The sequence below is a fragment of the Aedes aegypti genome, chromosome 3 (genome assembly GCF_002204515.2).
Source record: "Aedes aegypti strain LVP_AGWG chromosome 3, AaegL5.0 Primary Assembly, whole genome shotgun sequence".
Classification (NCBI taxonomy): Eukaryota; Metazoa; Arthropoda; class Insecta; order Diptera; family Culicidae; genus Aedes; species Aedes aegypti.
In genome coordinates this window covers 138,523,235-138,535,014 of record NC_035109.1, presented here as the reverse complement: position 1 = coordinate 138,535,014, position 11,780 = coordinate 138,523,235, and the positions used below count along the sequence as shown (strand labels likewise).

Sequence of the window (11,780 nt, the reverse complement as noted above, 5' to 3'; positions counted from 1 at the left end):
ATTTCTGGAGACAGTGGCGTAGCTAAGGTTTTTGGGGCCCAATGCGGAGTTCCATTCAGGGGCCCTCAAAATAAAGGCGAACGTCGTCTAAATGTAAGGCGCTAATGTGAAATCGATTGTTGAAATCAGGGCCGTATTTACGGGGGGTCCAAGGGGGCCATGGCCCCCGGGCCCCCACAGTTTGGGGGCCCCCACAAAATTCGACTTAAATAATCATTATTGAACATTTAAGAATTATTATAAAACTCGATGGAATGGTGCAACTTTTTTAATCACGTCGAAGGGTTTGAAAGTTTCAGGTTTCTATTTTTCAATCGTTTGGCTTGAGATCTAAATGACTTTTAGGCTTGTCTGTAGATTGTCCTTTTGTTACGATCTAAGAATTTTAGTTTTTGTTTGTTTCTACGAGTTTTGTTTGATACTCTTACACATAGATCTAAAAATAAATCAAATCAAAAACTTATGTAGTCTCCCTGCGTTGAACATATTACTTGAATTTTAAAGTACAAATACGTCGAAAGATAAGAATATCCAACAATAATTTGATATATTTCAAATAAGTTATATCGAATTACAATTGAGGGGCCCAAAGTAAGCGAAAATAACATTGTGCTTGATTTTGAGTTTGATGTTTTGAAATATTATACTATTTTCAAACCTTCTAACAGTCTTTTTAAGTGGTAATTCCATCTTAAAAATGTAAAAATGCGTAGAAGAATGGTTTGTATTTTCACCTTGCATACAATTTTTACAACGTACAACATTGCTAAAAAATATTCAAAGCCGTTTTTCTCAAAAGCAGGATTGCAATATGCACTTCTGAGGGTTTTAAAGCAGTTCAAACCAAACTTCTGGTAATTCAAACCTTATCCAGAACAGTAAGCATGAAACTTATAAGGGAAATTGCCTATGAGAACATACTATAGCAGCAGGGTGACCAGCGCACCGGGAAATCGGGAAAACCGGGAAAAAGCCGGGAATTTCGAATCACCGTGAGAAAACCGGGAAATATACGGGAATTTCAATTAGTACCGGGAAAATTTTGCATACCAAGTAATGTTTTAACCAGCACGATCTATACCAGTGCTTCCAAAACTTTTTCAACTTTCGCCCCCTTGAGGCCCCCAATATGTGATTCACATATTCTAATTAGGCGCTGTACACCAGAAAATTTCCTTGACTCGCATATCCATAGAATCATAATACAATAACTTTGAGGTACATTTAAACATATTTTCTTAAATATCGATAACCCACAGTTACTATGAATGATTTATTGGACTGTAATTTATAATATCGATTTTAACAATATCTTGCGTGCATTACAGACTACTGAATCAGTCATTCCATCATCTGCCGTTTCTAAAATTACTGCAATAATTTTCAGAAATTGTGAATAATAAATGTTTGATGTTTCTGGGAACGCATTTTTATCCAATCCAAATACCCTGAAACATATATGAAAATCCAGAATGTTTTTCAACTCATTGTTCAATGCAATTTTTCTAACACCAAGAAAACTCGATTTTTTTCGAAAGTTCTGAAAGTTCAAATCTGACGCATCTCTGAAAATTCTTCAAATGTATTTTTAAAACACTTTAAAAATACATTTGAAGAAATTACGTCTTTAAAATCGTTGGAACCCGATTTTTGTTTGCTAAATTTTTCAAAATTTGTTTCTAAAATGATTTCTACCATAATAACTAATGAAAAAGAGTGCAACCGGAACATCAAAATGGGCACATTAGATATTTTTGTCCGTTCTAAAAACTCATGATATTAAAAAACCTGAATGCATCACACAATCATCAAGTGTTGTCTATCATAATTTGAAAATGATCATGATTAGAGATATAACGTTTTTAGGTAAAATAGTCCTGGAAATAGTTAAGTTTGGAATTGATTAACCATCAGATATGTGTCCTCCAAAGGTTATGAGTAATTATTTTCAAATGCTGCCGTGTTAGCTTTTTAGCCCCCTTTCTAGATTTTTCGCCCCCCAAATTCTGTTTTACAAATTTTCGCCCACTTGAGCCTGAAAATCGCCCCAGGGGGTGAATTCGCCCACTTTGGGAATCACTGATCTATACTTTAGTGGATTTTTACTAAAGTTTTTGAATTCGAATCCCAAGTTAGTCAATAAAGCCAAGAAAAAAATCTTTATTTTTTATCAGAAATAATTGCCCTGAGAAAATGTTCTAGATTTGTGAGGATAGAACATAACAAAAATATATATGCTTGTAGGATCGTAGTAAGCTAGGTCAATCTTAGTAGCCTTGACCAACTGTAGAGATAGATGACAGAAAATAAATATTCATTAGTATTCGAACCACCAAGCAATCAACACTGGTTTTCTCTCCTACATTTGGCGACGACAGGAAAATTTGGAAAATCGACACCGATGGCTTGGCCAATGGTAAGTATAAAGCTCGATGTTGGTATAACGGATCACAAGGCTGTCCCCAAGGGGAAAGATACCTGGTATTCTTAGGGATGATTTCTAATATAAATGTCACTGTGATGGAGATTTTGTGATGCTGCTTTTAGGGATGAAGTACGCTAAATTTTATTTTGCGGAACCCGGAGCAAAAGATCAATTCTGAGACCATGCACTGTGAATTTTGTTAGAACCCGGAATACAGGTGGCGAGACCACTTCATTGAATGTCTCCGTAAATATAAACGTATAAACCATGGTCAAAAGAAGAGTGGTTGTGATTATTGGAATTGAAGAGGTCATTCCTTGATACTCTTATTTCAATAAGCCCTTTCTGGACTGATGGTAATTCTCATAGCAAGAAACCAAGAGTTATGGAATCTGGCAAGTATGCAGGGTGATTCATAATGGAAGGTTGAGCAGAGAATAGTGCAATGATTATAATTTTGAGCAAGACACCTTAAGGATCTTGATTGTATAAGGTTGAGCAAATTATAGGAAGAGCCTGTGTGAAATATTCCGTTACACCATAATTATTGTTGAAATTTGTGATACCCAGTCGTGGGTGTATTTTACAAACACAAAGTCATGTTCCTCTATATAGGTAAGCCCGCTAGTTTCGCCGTTTGTTGAAGATGCCGACGGTCCAACTTCGTTGCGGTGGGAAAAATGGCGAGAGCATTTTGATGCTTATTTAGCATGGAAGGACATAGAGGACCATGAAGAGAAGTTCAAATCCCTTATGCTGTTTGGTGGACCAGATGTGCGGAAAATTATCTCTAAGATTCAGACCGACGAAGAGCACATTCTGGGCAATCGTTATCGAGCTGCGGTGCAATTGCTGGACGAATATTTTGTTCCAAGGGTTTCGAAAACGTACGAACGACAGAAGTTCCGACAGATGCTGCCTAGCCCAAGCGAGAAACTTGACACGTTTGTCATTCGTCTGAAGAAACAAGCAAGCTACTGCGATTTTGGTGACCAGACAGATAGCGTAATAGTAGATCAGATAATTGCAACAACGAAAAATCAACAGCTCCGACGGAAATGCTTAGAGAAAGACCACACTTTGGATCAATTGTTGGCAGTTGGCCGAACACTTGAATCTGTGGATCACCAACTCGCTACCTGGGAAATTGAAGCTACCCCCAAACCAGACCCAACAAAACTCCGAACTGATACATGTGACGAATCCATCCTGAAAATCAACACCCAGAAATATCAACCCCGTATTAAAAATCAACACCGCCCAAGATGTACCCGTTGCGATAGTCGTCATCAATCAAACGATCCTGCTTGTCCGGCGAAATCCGAAAAGTGCCGGAGCTGTGGAGTGGTTGGACATTTTGCACGATGCTGTTTCCTGAAAAAGAAGAACACTGGACCAATACAAGCTCCCCAAATGATTAAGAAGAAGCGATTCGTCAGGGAAGTACATGAACAAGTTGCAGATCCAAAAGAAAGTGAAGCTTTTGACCTGTTTCATCTCGGAGGGAAACGAACCGTTAAAATCAGTGTTGGCGGTGTACCATTGACTTTCGTTATCGACACTGGTGCTGATGAAGATATCTTGAGCTATGCAGACTGGCAAATACTTAAGCGTGTTGGATTCGAAGCGTATGAGGTGAAGAAAGGCAGCAACAAGATTTTCAACAGTTACGGATCCACCAAACCCTTAACGGTGCTTGGAGAAGTTCAAACTGACGTTCAATTCAATGAAACTATTCTCAAGACGAAGTTTTACGTGATCCGCGATGGCAAGTGTTCACTCCTATCCGGGAACACAGCCGTCAAGTTGGGACTAGTGAAGTTTCTGTACGAGATTAACAACGAAGCGTTTCCTTGTATGAAAGGTATGTAATTAATTCTTGTAAATTATTATCAAACATGAAATAAATAAAATATTCAAAATTAAATTACTTAGGAATTGAAGTATGCATAAAAATTGATGAAACTGTTCCACCAGTACGTCAAAGCTTACGCAGGATTCCATATCCACTCGAAGAGCAAACACTAAAGAAATTGAGCGAACTTGAAAAACATGATATTATAGAACGGGTGAACGAAGCTTCCGAATGGGTTTCACCCATGCTCATAAAACGCAAATCGTCGGGTGAAGTACGAATAATTGTTGATCTCCGAGAAGCCAATAAAGCTGTAATTCGTGAGATGCATCCTTTGCCAACACTCGAACAAATGTCGAGGAAAATTGGTGGAAACAAAATTTTTACAAAGCTTGATATTAAGCAAGCTTTTCATCAAGTTATGCTGAAAGAAGAATGTCGCTACATCACAACATTTATATCTCCAATCGGGTTGATGAGGTATAAGCGGCTAATGTTTGGGCTATCAGCTGCTCCAGAATTGTTTCAAAAAGTTATGGATATGATATTCGCCGATTTTCCATGGCTTATCGTGTTCATCGATGATGTGTTGATACCTGCAAAAGATGATGGAGAACTAATGTCTCGAACAAAATTAGTTTATGAACGCCTGCGTCAATATAACGTTTTGCTGAATTTAGACAAAGTCGAATCTGGCGTTAAAGAAACCGATTTCCTTGGATACCACATTTCTGAACATGGTATTTCTGTATCACGAACAAAGCTGGAAGCAATTGCTAAAATGGAAAGACCTAAATCAGCTGAAGAACTACGAAGTTTTTTGGGACTGATCAATTTTGTTCATCGATATATACCTCATCTATCAACTATAACATATTCTCTTAATCTGCTGACAAGGAAAGGAACTCCGTTTATTTGGGAATCTGAACACCAAGAAAAGTTTAATCAGCTAAAACAGATCTTACTCAGAGACGAAATACTTGGATACTACAATCCAAATGATGAAACTTTTGTCATCGCGGATGGTAGTCCTGTAGGACTTGGTGCTGTATTAGTGCAACGTGGAACATCAGGAGAAGATCGTATTATTTGCTTTGCTTCCAAAACTTTAACAGCCACGGAACAAAGATATGCACAAACAGAACGAGAAGCATTAGCACTCGTTTGGGCATGTGAAAAGTTTCACTACTATCTTTACGGAAAATTCTTCTGGCTAGTGACTGATCATAAGCCACTAGTTGCCATTTTTGGAGAAAGAGTTAAGCCTTCTCCACGAATAGAAAGATGGAAACTACGGTTAATGGCTTATGATTACAAAGTCATGTATCGACCAGGTAAAAGCAATATAGCCGATCCACTATCTAGATTATGTCAATCTGCACCAGAACAAGGGAACTCTTTCGACGAAGAATCGGAAAGAATCATCAGGGCGGTTGCTGATAGTTCTTGTCCTGTATCAATTTCTGTTGATCAAATTGTTGCTGCCACAAAAACAGACATAGAACTGCAAGAGATAATCAAATGGTTACCTTTCCATCCAAGACGATGGCCTAAGAGCTTACACCGGTATAAGAAGATAGCTGATAGCCTAACTAGCGATGGTGACTTATTAATGAAGGATCAAAGAATTGTGATACCAAGATGTCTCCAGACTCAAATATTGCAACTGGCACACAAACCCCACCTAGGAATATCATCCATGAAAAGAAGATTGAGAACCAAAGTATGGTGGACCCGGATGGATCAAATGGTAGATGATTTCGTTCATAATTGCACGGAATGTATACTTGTCTCAGCTCCAGATACAGAACCGATTTTTAGAATAGAAATTCCAAACGGGCCATGGAAGAAGGTTGCTATTGATTTTACCGAAGTTGTAAATGGAATACATCTTTTGGTTATCACAGACTATTATTCCAGGTAAATTATTTAAGAAAGCTTATAAATATTTATTTACTTAATGAATATTCTTCAGATATCTCGAAACTGTCATTGTGTCATCAATGACAGCAAAGAACACGATAACTAAGCTACGTGAAGTATTTGCTCGATTTGGTTATCCAGAACATCTTGTGTGTGACAATGGTCAACCATTTTCTTCGGAAGAATTTTCGGAATTTTGTCGCACAAATGGAATTACGGTATGCCATACTGTACCTTATGCTCCATTTCAAAATGGTTTAGTTGAGAGACAAAATCGTACGTTACTCAAAACAATAAAAATCAGCGTGACTATGGGTCGAGACTGGAAAACTGATTTACAAGACTTCCTACATGCTTATCGTGCTACTCCACATGCAGTTACAAATTATTCTCCATCCGAGCTTATGTTCGGCTGGAATATTCGCGACAGACTTCCAGGAAATCGAAGGAAAGTAAACATCAGCCAAGCCATGGATAATGACAAAACGTCTAAAGAAAAAGGAAGAGATTATACCAATAAGAAACGACGAGCGAAAATGTCGAACATCGATGTGGGAGATATAGTTGTAATTAAAAACATGATTAAAAAGAATAAGCTGACACCTACATTCAGTCCACAAAAAATATGAAGTTGTTCAACGAGAAGGAACAAGATTACATTTGCGAAATATGGATTCTGGTGTTATTTGTAACAGACACGTAAATCACGCAAAGAAACTATTTTGTTTTAATCCGCTTCTACAACAAAATGCAGAGTTTCAACAATCCGGTATCATACATCATTATGTTGTGTATTAATTGATGGATATTTACTTATACGGAATTCTATTCCAGGTGCATTAGATGAAATACCCAAATCAAGTCAATATGAAGAAAACGTGCAAGAGACGCGCCGTAAGCGACCAATTGACACGGTGGTCCCATCAGCTAGAAAATCAACCAACAGAATCAAACGGAAACCCGAATACCTAGATGATTATGAATTGTACACTTTAAAATCAAATTAAGCATAAGTTTTCTATATTGATAAAAGGGAGAGAATGTAGGATCGTAGTAAGCTAGGTCAATCTTAGTAGCCTTGACCAACTGTAGAGATAGATGACAGAGAATAAATATTCATTAGTATTCGAACCACCAAGCAATCAACACTGGTTTTCTCTCCTACAATGCTGATGACCATGGAACGAAATGTTGAACAATTGATATATTCATTTTTATGTCTTCCAAACCTGTGACCGTTTAAAATTTAAACTATGGTTCATTCAAAGATTAACTCGATCCCATAATATAAACAAGGGTCAATCTTTTTTTTAGCACTGAACTTTTTCATTATAAATTTTACGATTACCTAAAATGACCGTCGTAAAATATCGTTTCATAGATCAAACTGAAATTTAGCAGAATCAGTATAAGCCCAGAAAATTTGAATGCGCAGCAAAATATCTGATTTCCGTCTACCCCTAATAGAAATGCTTTGGTTTAAACAAAAAACTTGTACTTAAAAGTCGTTCGAAATAGTAAAAAAAATCGCAATAATGTTTCTTAGCATATCATTAAACCGGGAATATTTTTGAAACATCGGGAAAAAACCGGGAGAAAACCGGGAATTTGAAATTGACTTTTCACTGGCCACCCTGGAGCATCAACATTGTATTCTGGGAAAAAGCCCCCACAAAACTCTGGCCCCAGGGCCCCCACATTTGTAAATCCGGCCCTGGTTGAAATACATGATGACCAAATAGATTTTGTAGAATTATGACTAAAGTGATAGAATTTATGTTGATAAGTTGATAGTGTTGTTAATTAGAATACAGTTCTTGTTTTCTTAATTCGTGTTAAGGCTAAGTAGCCCTTCATTCGTTTTGGCAGCTATGTTGATTTTGCAGCTTTCAATTTCAAAGTGATAAAACTCAGTCATCCTAAGAAATATTGACTCAGAAAAGTATCACTACTTGCACTTACATGTAGAAAGTACCCAAGTAACCATAAGCACTAATAATAAGCCCTTAATCAGCATCATAAATGCGTACATGCATTATAATAGCACCACAAATGCTTACATACCCTATAACAGCACTTCCGCTGCATAGAAACCCTATTACAGCATCATTAATGCTTCTAAGCCTGATGCATACGGGCATTAAATAAGCACTATATTGGCTCTATATTCGCATACAGGGCCTGTTTAAATGCCATCCAGTGTTTTGACATATATACCACGTGCTTTGTGTTTACATATAGTGGTGAGAGGGAGTCTTTTATGACGGGGAAAAGTGGTGGTTTAAATTGGTCACTTTTCTTTCCAATACTATTCATCTTATGTGGGCGAAGGAGCAAAGGAGCAGAACTTCAACAACTCAACAATACAGGTGTCGCAGGTTCGAGACGCAAAATGAGGAATTTCATCATCATAAAACAAGGATCAATTTGTGGCAATTTCAAGTCCTCAAAAGTATTAAAACCACCAAAATGAATAAGTCTGATACGGAGAAGTACTATCTCAATCATTTAAAAGGCTCTACAGATGAGGAAAAAAAAAAAAAAAAAAATCTCAATCATTTTATTACATTTTGCATACTATTCGAGGTTTCCATTTTCATTCATTTATTTATTTACCTCGTGTACCAGCTGCTTGGCCGCATACGCGAAAGCTCTCTGGCTGCGTACGCGAGAGCACAAAATATTCGCCCGACAAACCTGGCGAAAACAACTGACGTTTCTCACGTGGTCTTATATCAGCACTAGTGATGCCGAGAAGCACGGTTATATCTTCGCATTATAATGGCACACTATTTCGCCTTTTCTGGCATTATAATAGCATTATATGCGTATATAAAACTGACAAGCATCAAATGATTACCCTATATGCGCATATAATGCTGTTACCGTGCCGCATTATCGTGCATACTGGTTACTTGGGTATGTTAGTGCAGAGTTCATTTCGACATGAAAAATCAAAATATTGGTTGACTGGGGAGTTTCCAGACATTTTTGAAAATATGAATAGGTCTACTGTGCATCAATCTGTGCTTATAGTTTCTGTGTAGCAGTATTCGAAATATACCTGATTCACAAAGCAAAATTGAGTACCATGTGTCTTATGTATGGAGCTGAGACGAGACTCGCGAAGACGGTCTTCTTTTTCTGTGATTGCTGAGTTTTTTTCTTATTCCACTTTGTGCATATCAATTATGCGCATGCGCATACAAATTATGCGCATGCGCATACCTATTATGCGCATGCTGTTCAAATCCTCACATGAACCTCTCAGCAAAAAATGATTAAGTTTGCATCACATCGAATCATAAATAGCCATTTGAGTGAAATTTCATGCCAGCAAACGTAGAAGACATTAGAAATAATTAATCTTCTGCTTAGATTTATCAGCAACTTTGGAAAAAACTGCTCCGCCGACTGAGGTTTTTAATAACAGTTTACTTTGAACACAATACTTTTCACTTTTTCAGCCATAAAAACGGTGGGCTGCATTTGACGTTTCGTGAGAGGGGAATCTGGGCTGCATATGACGTTGATATTTTTCCTCTTCGCGAGTCTCTCTCAGGTATGGAGTAACATTGTAAACATCTTAATAAGGTAGATCAATATATTCCATTGATGCATCCCCTGGAAAGTATGTGCCTGGTCTATGGATTATATGTGCAGACATCATTATTTCAATGAGGATAAAGATTGGCGATAACTTATTGATTTCGCACATACTTTGCATATGCAAACCCCCATTGCAAAAATCCATGTAGGTTTGCACATGAATCAAATGGAGACATTATCTTGAGTGTGAGTTTTTATCTGCTTCTAAACGTGTTAGTTTCCTAGAAATCAATTTCATAATATTAAATGAAACTCCACGATTTGGGGCCCCCTATGAATTCGGGGCCCGGTGCGGACCGCACCCACCACACCCCCCTAGCTACGCTACTGTCTGGAGACATTTTTGAAAAAAAAAAAACCTGAACGTTACACTCAATTCTTTATCACATCTTTCTTGAAACATCAAATTTTGGACAAATATGCGTAGAAGGACAATATAGTACTCTGTAAAACTTACAGTTAAACACTCCTAAGAGGACAACGATAGTTGCGGATTCGGGGTTCACTAATATTAAAAGTGGAATCAACAGTAGATCCCAATTAACAATCAGGGCTGAATGACCTCCGGGTTAATGTCCCTTAAAAACAAGACAGTCGAAGAAGAACTAACAAAAGGCTTGTTTATTTTGCGGAGCAGACAATTTATTGTTCATCGTGCTTAATTCATAGCTTTCATTACATTTAAACAATGTAAATATTTATCGAAAAACTTAACGACTATGTAAACTTGTTTCCGCCTTTCTTATCAAAATTTGGTTTGATTTTACTCTTAAGAGGTAATAAAATAGATGAAAAATAATTAAATCTCTTGCTTATTGGCCTTCCTTGCTAAAACGCCAAGGATTTGGCAGGCCGTTCAGTAGATGCCGGTTGGGGTCCATCGCAGCGTACGTTTCCGCTGCAATGCGTTTTAGAGATTCAGATTCGGATGGACCGGTTGCTTCCACCATGTCCCTCAGTACACCTCCCTCCTGCTGAAGAAGTATGTGCGGTACGTCGAATTCGCGTGCCTCACCCCCATCCATCACTAGGATTCGATCCGAATCCATAACGGTGTGTAATCGATGGGCCACGGTCAAAACCGTGCACTTTTTGAACTTTTCTCGGATTGTCTTCTGAATGAGGGCATCGGTTCTGCAAATAATGAGATTGGGTTAGGTATCTATTTATCAGACAAAATAATTCATTTTCAGTACTCACTGAGGATCAACATTCGCTGTGGCTTCATCAAGCACCAAGATTTTGTTATTTCTTAGGATTGCTCTAGCTAGACAGATCAATTGCCTTTGTCCAACGCTGAAATTTGAACCACTTTCTGTAACCATGTAGTCTAAACCACTAATAGCCGTTCTGAGCTCCACTTCGGTGATCGCTGTCCAAAGACTGTCGTCGTCGTACAGATTGAAAGGATCTAGATTGTACCGAATTGTAGCGCTGAACAGCACTGGATCCTGAGGTATAATAGAGATCTTTGATCGCAGAGACTCCAACGACACAATGCCGGTATCAATACCATCAATCAGTATTTTTCCCTCTATCGGTGCCAAACGGAACAGTGCTCCTATCAAAGATGACTTCCCTGCTCCGGTTCGTCCGACAATTCCAACCTTCCAGGTTGGTGCAATCGTCAGATCCAAGTGCTTCAATACCGGGGGACTGTTGGCATCGTACCGCAATGACATGTCACGGAACTCTATGTGACCACGCCAAGGCCAATCGCTTGGCGGAATCTTCGGAGGATCATTTTCCGATGGGATCTCTGTGTACTGAATCACGCGTTCGACCGAAGTCATTTGCTGGATAGATTCCGCTGTTTGACGTATACCGTACTGAACCATACCGGTAAGAATCATTGCCTGGGAAATGGCCAAACCAACATTGGCGCTGAAAGTTTCTGGAAATGTAAGAAAATAACTTCATTAGTCGCCTTAATCAGATTTTAAATTTGTTCAACTGAAATTAACATAT

General features: G+C 38.2%; 1 protein-coding gene across 3 annotated transcripts in view; it reads right to left on the bottom strand.

Moving 5' to 3' along the window:
• Window positions 1-10,432: 10,432 nt before the first annotated feature.
• The window catches only part of LOC5567255 (probable multidrug resistance-associated protein lethal(2)03659), a 35,347-nt gene continuing 33,999 nt past the window's right edge, over window positions 10,433-11,780 (bottom strand). For all 3 annotated transcript variants that reach the window (XM_021851090.1, XM_021851089.1, XM_021851092.1), the window contains exons 10-11: window positions 11,013-11,706; window positions 10,433-10,946 (exon numbers count right to left, since the gene is read on the bottom strand). In XM_021851090.1, coding sequence (XP_021706782.1) covers window positions 10,625-10,946; window positions 11,013-11,706 — 1,016 coding nt within the window. In that variant the 3' untranslated portion in view covers window positions 10,433-10,624. The remainder of the gene's footprint in view (window positions 10,947-11,012; window positions 11,707-11,780) is intronic.